General features: G+C 31.5%; 1 protein-coding gene across 10 annotated transcripts in view; it reads left to right on the top strand.

Moving 5' to 3' along the window:
• Tm1 (tropomyosin 1) overlaps positions 1 to 9,472 on the top strand; it is a 41,067-nt gene extending 31,595 nt beyond the window's left edge. For 3 of the 10 annotated variants that reach the window (XM_018547992.1, XM_018547974.1, XM_018547983.1), the window contains exons 7-11: positions 1,011 to 1,086; positions 1,495 to 1,557; positions 2,510 to 2,579; positions 7,219 to 7,399; positions 7,738 to 7,819. In XM_018547992.1, coding sequence (XP_018403494.1) covers positions 1,011 to 1,086; positions 1,495 to 1,557; positions 2,510 to 2,579; positions 7,219 to 7,301 — 292 coding nt within the window. In that variant the 3' untranslated portion in view covers positions 7,302 to 7,399; positions 7,738 to 7,819. Of the gene's footprint in view, positions 1 to 500; positions 572 to 1,010; positions 1,087 to 1,494; positions 1,558 to 1,770; positions 1,834 to 2,509; positions 2,580 to 3,268; positions 4,191 to 7,218; positions 7,400 to 7,737; positions 8,221 to 8,746 lie in introns of those variants that run through there. The other 7 variants (XM_018548026.1, XM_018548041.1, XM_018548011.1 and 4 more) reach the window with 6 other exon arrangements.
• The last annotated feature ends 3,596 nt before the right edge of the window (positions 9,473 to 13,068 follow it).

Here is a 13,068-nt window from a genome sequence, read left to right on the forward strand (position 1 = left end):
CGTCATGGAAAGCCAGAATTACGAAACATTAATCTAATTATCAAATAGTACCGTTTCATAGAAGCCTACACTAAATAATATCTCGATAATAGTAATAATGGCTTTTCTACACCATCTGCGTCTAAGGAAAATAAGTCAAAATTACATTGTCATATCTATTTTTTGATCTTATCAATCTTTTAATAGACCTACAGTATTGAAAACATTCAAAATAATTTATTGTATTACCTAATATAATTCGAGTTTTAAAATAATTTCCTCAAAAAGTTACCTATGGACGTAGATGCGAATCCCACGCATAATTGTAATTAACATTGTGACATAGTGCACTCGCACTAATCTTTTAGCAGCCGAAAGGAACCCTGGCAGCCTGGAAACATCGAATTTTGATGCGTCTCTGCATGCTAACACCTAATTTTTTTTTGTTTTTATATTACTATTTTATGACCACTTCCATCACCTTTGCTTTTGCGCATGACACGTGTGGCTGTTGATCACAGGTCGCCAGGAAACTAGTCTTGATGGAACAGGATCTCGAGCGCGCCGAGGAAAAGGCCGAACTTTCCGAATCGTAAGTGCAATCTTATGCATATGTTTACTGTGTCCCTTTTCCTCCATGTGCAGCACTATACAAATTCCCTTGCTATCGTTCGCTCGTTATATTATTCCGAAGTTTAAATTACTGACGAACGTTTCAATATGTAATTTTAAAATATAAAGATAAAGTAATTTTTATATATAATACATTAATTAAAAATATTCTTATTATAGTGCAAACTATTACAATAGAAACCTGATTGTTAATATTTTTCATATAGGGGTACATTTATTTTATTGTATAATTTGTATAACTTTTTATAATATCGCACTTTTCCTCAAATAAATTAAAATTATGTTTAAAAAATAAAATACATAAAAAAATATTGAAAACGTTTGTCTGCAATTTTTGATATGTTTTCCTCTTGTAATGAAATAAACTTCGATATTAATTCGGTTAATTAACTTTACAGAAAGATTGTCGAACTTGAAGAAGAATTGCGTGTCGTTGGCAATAATTTGAAGTCCCTCGAGGTCTCCGAGGAAAAGGTAAATGATTTATTTTATGCGCCATGTACAACGTAATCAGGATGGAACGTAATTCCACACATAGATTATATCGCCTCCCCAATTCTCATTTTATATTATAATGATTTTCTTAATCATCAATTAATCCGCGTCTAAAATGCTGGAAAATATTATGGATAGAAAGTATATTATGATATATTGTTTTTATAACGCCTAATTTAATCGGAAATCATAAATTATGTCGATGAAAATACATGCTAATAATTGGATCAAGCATTAATTTTATGATGGCCTTTTTGAACGTTCTAAAGTATCTTATAATTAATCTTTATGTGTGATCAAGTATTTTATAATCTATATATTTTGGAGAAAATATAGCATCGCGTTACACATACGAGAAATAATATTTACGTAATAATATGTACATAGGCCAACCAGCGCGAGGAGGAATACAAGAACCAAATTAAGACCCTTACTACCCGTCTAAAGGAGGTACACATCCTTTGGGAGTGTCTTGCTTTGCACTTTCTAACGTGTGATCCATCCTCGCGTCGTAGGTCTTGCCACTAAAATATTAACTCGCGTGCCCCTATCGTTTTGCTATCTGACCCCATTTGTTTTAGAAGTAACTAAACAATATTTCCTGCGTTGCGGTGAACTAACGAAAGCTCGTTTTGTCTTTTTGTTGTGCTTGATTAAAAACAGGCGACGCAACGAGAGGAGACATTCGAGGGCCAGGTGAAGATTCTTGATAGTCAATTGAAAGAGGTAAGTAAAAGTGAGAAAAATCAAGATTATCATGAAAAAAGAAACCCTTTAATGTATGGTATATCGAAAATTTCAACTTTCATTTTGATTACATTATTTTTTTATTAAAATATAAAATTAATTTAATTGTGTATTTGCACACGAAAAGTAAAAAAAAAAGTATTTATAAAAAGTACGCGTGAAACTTTTGAGACTCATATAGAAATTTAAAGCTTCACAAATCGCATCATAAGATACCACAAATACAAACGTATCAATAGTGTCGTAAGTTTTTGTCAGTGAACGTATTGTCCGAAAAAGAGAGAGTAAAGTTGAGTATTGTTTTTGACAATAGAGAGAGAGAGAGCATATTAATCGTACAATATAAAGTGTGTCGCAACTAAACCTTTCAAGGCTTACAATTAGATTCATATTCATAGCGTAGCTGCAATCATGTGTGACGTGAATTTGTTTTACTTGCATGGAGTGATAGTTAAAGAAATATTGATAGTTATACCGATTATTTCAACGATTTCAAAAAAAAAAGCGAAGCTGTTATAAATCTTATTGAATAAATTATGTTTCATACAATAATTGAAATAAATAATTTCTTTTTCTGTCTTTCTTTTTTTGAAATCGATGAATAATTTTGCGCAAAGTATAATTTTCTGACTGACAAAGTATTGCATTTGCGTAGGCTGAGGCACGCGCTGAGTTTGCAGAGAGATCCGTGCAGAAACTCCAAAAGGAAGTTGATAGGCTCGAAGGTGCGTATATGGCAAAAACAGAACACATTAATTATTTTTATTCTCTTCAATAATACGATTTATCCGAATTCAACTAGATTTTTAAAATAAATTCGTTGACCTATGTTAGTATGGATAGACATCTTTTATCTGAGATATATAATGTATGAGATTATTCAGAAAAAGCTTCTATATAGAAGCTGATATTTAGAATACCCAGGAATCATTTTCTATTCAAGTAGCTGAGAGTCTTAAAGAATCAATGCTTTGTATTTGAAGAATTTGAACCGATATTAGATGTTGTAAACAAAGTAATACCGTAAAAATTAATTATTACGAATATATTTTATACAAATTTAATCTGTTTTTAAATTTTAAAGAGATTAAAGGAATTAGCAAGAATGTTTCTATCCAGAAAACTCGAGTCAAAATGATTAAGTCTCATTGGAATTTATAATCAGTTTGCCTAACTAGAATAGAATTTATTACTTTAACTTACATTGCCAAGAAGAATTTTTTTTAATTATATATAAGGAATCTAGCGATTTGACAATCGTAAAGCAAACCCTATTTTTCCATGTGTGTATATGTATGTGTATGCGCTGTATTTTATTTGCGCATTTACCCTTCTAACCGCCGATACGCAGTATGTTACGCCCGCGTGTGGCTTGCCGTGTGTGTTACTTCCCTTTAACCAGTGATCTTTGCAGACGATCTTGCGGCCGAGAGAGAGAAAAACAAATTGCTACAGGAGGAGATGGAGGCCACCCTGCATGACATCCAGAACATGTAGATTGTATTTTTCGCGGTGGACGAAAATGCATAAACGCGAAAATGTTTAGAAAGCGAGAGAACACCCGAGAAAGAAAAGAGAAAGAGAGAGAGAGATTGAGAAAAAAGAAATCGAAAGAAAATAAATGCAAGCAAGTAGCAAAACGGCGGCAACGAGAAGTGAATGAGAAACAAATACGCCGTTACGAAGCGAGAGCTTCGTATGTGGTGCATCCTTACCTAACATTAACAGATAAAAATGCAGTCTTTAGACTAGCCTTATACCCTCCATTACGTCCATCCGCAGTGCGTGTACGTACTATACATGCTTGTATGTGCTCAAGCGTGTATGTCGTGTGCGTGTCTATTTGTATGCGTGTGACGTAAGTTACTGATGTAGGCTGAAAGGAAGAGAGTAGAAAATGTGTGCATGTGCATATGTATGTGAGAGGAAGAGTAAGGAAGATACAGAATGAAAGGACCAATACGAGAGAGAGAGAGAGAGAGAGAGAGAGAGAGAGAGAGAGAGAGAGAGAGTATAAAAGATTGAAAGAACGAGGAAGAATAAGTAATACGCGACAAAGACAGACGACAGGATAGTTCCATACATAATATGAAGTTACTTATAATTGAAATCTGATTTTTTTAGCTTTAGATTTTAGCTTAGTCTGGTTTTAAATTTTAATTGAAGAAAAATTGAGGCATGACTGCGACCGGTTTGAGACGTCTTCGAACTCGTTGCGATTTAAATTCGTTACGAAAACGATTACTGGCCGTGGGAGGAATACGTGAGTAGGTATTATAGAGAGGCGAAGAATATATGAAAAATGAAGACAAAATGAATAGGATTATTTGTATCGAGAGAAGTTTGATAAAAAATTTGAAACCAATTTTTTTGAGCGTATTAGTTTTATGTGTTAAAGATATTTAAATGCAATATATAATCTGTTATATAATTATAATATTGTACTTAATATACATATATAATTATATAGTAAACTGCGCTCGACTTATCTGATACCTGAAGTCTCCCATTAAAGATAAATAATTGTTAAGTAACAATTATTAAGTTGCAAAACGTTGTTGAATACCTTTTAAAAGTGACTTCCAAAAATTTTATCTTTTAATTGATTTGCCCAGTTCACTATTCATTGCGAAGAATTTAGCGCGTGTTTCTCTCGGTACAAAATAACGCGTAGCAGGATTGCATATAATGGAGGGAAACAGAATGTTCATTTACTTTTTACATTATTTTACGTTCCACATTCCACGCGGCTCAGCTCGCGCGAGAAGAAATTCGTCAGCTTCTTCTGTTAATTTTACAGTGAGATTATCGCGTCATCTTCTCATTGCCGCCGATGAAAGCAAAGACGACAATGATGCAATAACCATGCATTTAAGAGGATTCCACTGCCAAACCTTCCTATTAATTTTTCTAAAAGTATATTTTCTTAGTACATTTTGTCTTCGTTGTGCAATATTCAGTCAAATAGTAGCGATCATATTACCAACGTAGTATTGCCATAATTCAAATTCTTTTTTGCCTTCATAATAAAATAATCGTAACATATCTGGCCTATGCAAACGTATGTGTTGTACGTATGCAGAATGATTTAACTTCGAGCCTACGAAAAATTGATCAACGTATAATACTTAAGATAACAAACAGGGAAGCAACTGGCTACTTTGTCACGTCACAGTGCAGCTTCCCGTGCTAGCTGAGTCATTTCAAGATTTTTTTACCGATCGTGCCTGTATATATTTACGATATAAATACTAACCACGGCCAACGTCAAACCTCGATGCAGGGAACGTGCTTCGTTTCGAACGTAACAGCGAATAAGAGATTGGAAGTAATAATTAATCGTCGAAATAATGCATATCCGATATTCCATTTCGCGGACGTATGGTTCGCCTCGAATTATTATTATTATTATTACTATTAATTGATACAGTTTGTCGTTAATGTTATTGCTACTTCACGCTCACCATCGAGCATCACTAATTCTATGGAGAAATTTTCTCTTTCGTTTCTACTGAAAAGTGTAATTTATGTCGCGTGTACTGCCTCGACCTCGATGTCGTAACCCGTCACGGTTATTCTTGTAGCACTTTTCCTGCAATATATTCTTGGATGGCCTTTTGATGTGGAAATGTGCATCGTCCTCTTCCCGTTTCGATATATAAATACATATACATTATCGTCGCTCGCATGATCATTGAACGATCATGAAGAAGATTGTATCGATGTAGAATGTATCGAATATGCGTTTCGGGATTGACGAAAAACTAGAAATATTTTACCTTTCATATATGGAAGGTGCTTCAATTTTAATAATTAGTTTGATTTCTATTATACAAATTGATATTTTGTTGATGTAGTATTAACATAATAAGCGTATTAATTGTTACACAATTCTAAATATAATTACGTATGATCAATTAGATTAATGTTAATCTAATATTTATATATATATTCAGAAATTTAGATTATTTTTAATATCTCGTAAACATATCTATTGTTACACAATTTCTAAATATAATTACGTATGATCAATTAGATTAATGTTAATCTAATATTTATATTCAGAAATTTAGACTATTTTGAATATCTCGTAAACATATCTATTTATATATACGAAGATGACGATGAACTAATCCAAAATACAATAACTTATGCGATATTGAAAGGCTACCCAGAAACATCGCAATCATTTGTTTTCCAAGTTAACGTCGCCACGAGCAAACGTTATTAAAAATCAGCAATAATGCGAAAAGCACAACTACGAAACCTACATGTTCTATCGTTGATTTTTGTTAGCTACAATTTTTTTCTTTCTGAATAATGCTAAAATTACGGAAACGCAGATACTTGAGTTTAAGAGAATTTTAGTTTATTAATTTACTTAATATTAATAAAGTAAATGGAACGATAATAATACTAATATCATTGTAATAATAATTGATTATTATATATTGCTATTATTATAAAACTGTTTATAATATATATTTTAATTTTGAAAAAAGAGTGTGTCGTTTGTTTTTCGTTGTGTTGTTGTTCTTTTTTTTTTACCTGCGCTAACATTAATCCTCCACCGTTAACATAACGACGTATAACTTCTCCACGCGATAACACTGTGTGATCGCCTTGTTGTTAGACAATCTCGTAACAAAATTGCATGATGAGGAGGAAAATGTGGTACGTATACCTTATTTACGGTGAGTAAGTTTGCTTAATTCGATTTTGCTATATTAATGCATGACAAATTTTTCCCTATTTATAATATCAAAACTTCACGATTGTCTCATAAAATAATTATCATAATTTTGTATAATAGATATACCTTTTCAATTATTTGAGTAATTTACTGATAAAATTTTTTCAATATATATGTATAATCATAATATTAATTATATTAATGATTTTGCATCGTAAAACAATGAAAACTATTTTTATGTTTAATGCATCTAATTATTAAAGTATGTTTAGTTAGGAAAATATATGAAAAACTTATTACTACAGAATTAAGAATAGTCTAGATACAAATTTCGTTTGTTGTATCTAACAAAAGAAATTTAACATCACACACAGGGTAAATTGATGAATCTTATTATTAGCTATACGTAATAAGATTCACATAATCTATTTAAATCCTTAAGTTATTTAATTAAAAATCAATTATTTTCACCATTATCCTGCTTGATTTAATTCACAATGCCTACTTCTTGCGCGGTAATATATTAAAATATTAATTTTAACAATATTAAATACTTTAATTTTTTTCAGCACTTCTTTCTTCAAACATTTTTCACGTTACGCAATAGTAGTATAATCTCTAACTAAATAGCAATTACCTATTAAACTAATAAACATTGCGAATGCTTGCAGATGAGATGGTGACTGAAAAGGAGAAATTCAAGGAAGTCGGGGATGGCTTAGATAATGCGTTCTTCGAGCTCTATGGCGTGTAACGCGGCTACTAACCACCCTCTTAACTCTTCAATACAAAAAAGAAAAAAGATACCGAAAGCCTTTCTTACAAATCTAGCTTGCGCTTAACACATCTTCCGTAAGTTACCCATCTATGCTTTTTAACCCGCTCGTTGCTCAAACCGCAGCTTCCCAACTGAACGCCTTCTGAAAGAATTTTTTATTTTTCTAAAGGCCGAAATATTTCTATATACCTTCTTTCACACAGCTTAAAACTAAATCTTCCATGTACACACACTATTATATTAATAAAGGATCGAAGGTTCATGATACCTACATTTTTGTATCATATTATCTTGTATCAAAGTTCACGCAAATTATCAGTACTTTTAATTCATACTGAACATATCAAAGTACAACTGATGAATATACAGTAATTGTGTGAATGCGTTCTAATAACACCATGTTTTCTTGCAGACGAGCTCGTCCACGAGAAGGAGAAGTACAAATACATTTGCGACGACCTGGACCTTACTTTCACCGAATTGGTTGGTTAAATCTGGCTGTCAGATATCTGCATCTGCTATCGAATTATTTAGCCGTAATTATTATCAACATTATACGCACAATTCGATCGCGGTCGGGTCACGGCCATCTGACGCATATATTTTCGTTATCGTAACTAAAATTAATATACTATAAATACTTTCCGCGTTCGGAATACTCTTTTTTTTATTTATCAGCGATTTTACTTCTCCAGTTTCGTGCATATACATCTATGCCGCGATTATTTATTTATTTATTTATTTCGAAAACGCCGCTTGGATCAAAAGTATAAGCGCAATTCTAATTGCATTATACTTCAGTAATTGAGCGTGCGGTAAGTAGAGCAAAACGAAAAATACAGTAAATACCCAATGTATTGTATTGTCAATAAAATATTATCGAATTGCGAAAGTATCTTTTAATGATCTTTTAATAGTTTATAAATAGTTCGCGATTTTTTAAATTGTCGAAAAATTGTACAAGGTCATTTTTGTTTCTAATACTTCTCTCTTAAAAAATAGAAAAAATAAAACATTATATAGAATCTAATGTGCCTTTTTTCTTTCACACCTGAAGCATATCCTTAACAAGTTAAAATCGACTACAAGACATATTTATTTATATAAATATATTTCTATAAATATTTATCCGTATATAATGACTTTGATCTTATTTATACTCAGACTATTTTATCTTCTGAAGTGAATTTCTCAGTTCTTAGATAATAGGATCAATCCCGTTAATTTTCCTTCATCCTATTCTCCCTTTAAGCCATTTCACAAATGTAATGATCGTCCAATCCCTAAGCATTAACCACGAAGATTATGTGATCGTTATGTTCTCTCTCTTTCTCTTTCCAATTAAAAAGAATATTAAAATGTACATCCGATTAACCATCATACCGTCCACTAATACCACGTTCCCTCCCTTTTCGTTGCAGACGTACTGGTAAATGAGCGCTGTAAATACAAAGCGATTGCCGACGAGATGGATCAGACGTTCGCCGACCTCGCCGGATATTAGCAGGCAGGCTAAAATGTGTACAACCGGGGGTGTTACATGCGGGAGAAAGAAAAAAAGCGAGAGAAAAAAGAAACGATTCGTTCATGCTACGACAAAATGACACTGCCAGCACGCGGACCCTTCGCCACACGTCGTCTCGTCCGATTACATTAGCATTCTACACGTACTCGCTAGAGGAAAGTCGAGGACGAGGAAGATGAGATCGCTGACATTTAGCGTTATCCGCGTATGGCTTAACCGTTAAGCTGAATTTTTGCTGAAGACACCATCGTCACGCGTTCTACATTCTCTCGACTCGACCGAAATCTACGTTTGAGTAGGCTCGTCCAGCGTCTTTTGTAAAGTTTTACATAGAAATCGGGAAGGGAATCTTTTTGAACGGCGGTAAGATCGTATAAAAAAATTTATGCTTCTGAAGATTTTTTGGAAGCAAAAATATACGTATTCTTCCAATCCCTGGCACGAAATTGCTGTTCAATGATGGCGATGATTTATTGCAACATTGGTTTTGTTACCTATGCTTGTAATCTCCTTGCACAGCAAGATGTCTTATCTTATCCCTTACGTTCGATAAAACTCATTATTTCCATCGAGATTTGTACGCGCTAATCTATATTATTTCCTAAATTTATATAGCTTCTATAACGGCATTATATTATTCATCTTGCTATCGTATAATTTATGCAGAATATTACTAAAAGTCGCATTGTTTCGTTACCAAAAAAAAAATAACCAAAAATGGCATTCGCTCGAAAGTTGCATTGTGCTTATTCAAAATCAAGTCCATATGGCCTTAAATACATCTTAATTTTTGCGACAAATGTGTTAAAGGCACATCTATATAAGCAGGAAATTAAAATGAACTGTACAAATTCTTGACATTGTAACAATTTCTATCTATCAAATACGAACTTAAAAAGATAAAGATAATATTGGAATGTGATTAACATCAATATAAATGACAAATTTCCTGCTTATAACACTTCTATTTCATTTAATAAGCGCTAATATTCATCATTAACCATAAATCTTCTTTATATTTGCACATTCCACCGTACGATTAGACAGTGTGGTCTAATTAGTCAGGCTAATGCTTAAGTTTTTTTCCATTATATATTAAGAAATACCATACCTATATTATCCACATCTTTTCAAGCCATGCTTCTATGTTGTATCGTGCAGTATTGTGTCAAAATATTGATGAATTACCGATTGACTTTCTGAAATATCTCATGTTAACGGAATGAGATATAGTGTTCATTATAGCATATAAAATTGCTTCTATGATATATTAGAAAGGTTTGCAAAGCGATCTGGGCTGGATTATGAATTTACGAAAGAAATGAAGTCTAAGAAAGACAGAATGATATTACAAATAAAAATGTACGCTTGACATGATCGAATTGCGAAGTCGATCAAGTTCGATACATCTACGGCTCTCGGCAACATACCTTAATGTTGAAAATTGTATATCTTAGTCTTTAATCTTTTCCAAATGTTAATTTAACGGTTTGACGATCAAATATGATCACGTAAGTTACCGAGATTGATGATGAATCTTGTGATGGACCAAGCTCAGAGACTTTCAAACATGCACTCGATGCAGCGATCTTGACTATTTTATGTGATAATTATCATTTTATTGTATTTATATTACTTTCAATAAATATGCATATTTTATATCTCTGCATACTAAAATGTTTTACTCGATTTTGAAATTACGTCATGTTAATGTTTATTTATAACGTTATTTCACAGTTAATTCAATCACGAGCATCTGTTACATGAATATTGATTACTTTGTGATAACGCTGAATACCAATAGCATTCGTGGAATTTGCAGTATTTCTTCAAACAGTATTAAGTATTCTACCATCATCGCGTGTGATATTAAAACTTATCACGTAGTGTTGAGATATATGTAAATGTTCGTCTATAATATCTAAAACAAAATATAAATATACCATATTAGAAAACTAAATGTAAAAACAATCATTTGTTAAATTCTGAAATAATACATAATGTTCAACTTAACAAAACGATAAACATTATATATAAACGGATAAAAATTTCGTTTTTGTGAATATTAAGTTTATGACTAAACTGAGCAAATGCGAATAAAAATAAATTATAGAAACTGTGGTAAAAAAATGATATATATGTGTCTCTGCGAGACTTGTTTGTTTAAGGGGATGCTGGAGTGCCTGTTTTATCATTACTTAGTTAAAGACTCGTTTCTCTTAATTGCATTTACGGATGGAAAAATCCTTCTGTATAATTAAAGTATCGACAACAATGAATTGCGCTAGCTACATTTCAATACGAAAAACGGAAGAAAATTAAAAACTTACAGTTTCGTTATCGGCTTCTGTGATTTTTGATAACGAAACTGTAAATTTTTTTTCCGTTTTTCGTATTGAAATATGTAGCTAGCGCAATTCATTATTGTCGATACTTTAATTATGCAGAAGGATTTTTCCATCCGTAAATGCAATTAAGAGAAACGAGTCTTTAACTAATTGTAAGTAAGTAATGATAAAACAGGCGGGTCCAGCATCACCTTAAGAATGAAGACTAGGAATTTTTCAGAATGAAGAAAGGAATTTCATCGATAAAAGAAAGTGCAATTACCAATAATGAACCATAGATTTACATAACATACATATTCATTATTTATGATTTGCTATGATAATATAATATTTGTCTAAACACAACGCTAACATATATTTCTGTATCTTGCAATTAAAATATGCAATCCTCTTATCAGCGATCTAATAATAAGAGTGCTGAGTAACATGTTTCCAAAAATATCATTCTCTTCGTTCATAAAGGTCAAACGACGTCACGTGTAACTCTACTTATATAACTTTTACATGGTTCATTAATCTGTACAGTTCCATCGGACGTCGTTCCATAATATAATCTGTCTATTCAGGTAAATAGGATGTACATACATTTCTGAGGAACCAGTTTGATATTTATAATTTAAAAACATAATAACAAGACACTAAAAAGCACTTCGCGATAGTAAACATTACATTCTGTCAACGATTAATTTAATTTATTACTACATGTTAACAAACAATAAGCCAAAGTAGACAAATTTATTTTAAAAGTAGTCATGTTAGCCAACACGGATAATACTGTGCTTTTGAAAAAAAGTGCGCGCGCTTGACATTAAAATAGACTAAATATCTCAAATAATTTCTATCAAAAATTTTCGTATTATTCGTGTAACCTCAGAATCACCGAATAATAAAATAACTTACATTAACAACTAAATGCAATTTTGGAGAGAAATGTGAAGCATATATATATATGTGGATCATACGAAAAATAAAACTTAAGAACTATGAAATAAAATATTGGTTAATTAATTTATATTAATATCGTTAATTCAAAATCGGTACATAACGATAATTTTTATATTTTATTAAAAAGGAAGGCAAGTGTCAGCATCTTTCGCGTTAATAATATTATCTTCCTCATTATATTTTTTAACTTGCTTTATCTTTAGGAAGAAAGGCCTTATTTGTATCAATTATTTTTTTACATCAAATCAAGCTATATTAATGCGGAAAACAAAAATTTATTGGTATTTCTTTGATTATCCTATACGGATGCACTTTCCTATGCACCTTACATTATGATAACAAATCTATACCACCCTAATTAGCAGTCTATATGTATAAGGCACATTGTATTATTTCTTTTCGAATATAAGGGAAAATTTCGTTCTATGTTTTATTACTAGAAAAAAAATTTAGATATTATGATTAAAATATTATTTTATGAACATCTCTGAAAAAAAATTGAAGAGGAATATTATTATATATAAAGACAAGAATATAGAATAATACAATATATAATATTAAGAATAGTAAATATAAATGCAAAATGGTCGGAAACATAAAAACCCGTCTAATCGACACTAATGTGTTAGTCAGAGTTTATATTGAATAACAAATAACATAAAATTTTCGTTAAAAATAATGATTAACAGAAAAAGGGCTCGTAAAGAACCGTTAATTGAATCAAATTATTATTATTTTTTTTATATTTATATTCTAATTGCATAATTTAAATTCTAAAAACATATCGAAACGAAGGAATAATAACTGTACGTAATAGCAAAAAAAGTGACGCTTTACAGAAAACTGCATTCATGGAAGATATATCTTATACTTAATTCGTCTTAATTGTTGGTCAAGGCTTATGTCGCTTCACAAGTTGTCAGAA

The sequence above is a fragment of the Cyphomyrmex costatus genome, unplaced genomic scaffold (assembly GCF_001594065.2).
Source record: "Cyphomyrmex costatus isolate MS0001 unplaced genomic scaffold, Ccosl1.0 scaffold122, whole genome shotgun sequence".
Classification (NCBI taxonomy): Eukaryota; Metazoa; Arthropoda; class Insecta; order Hymenoptera; family Formicidae; genus Cyphomyrmex; species Cyphomyrmex costatus.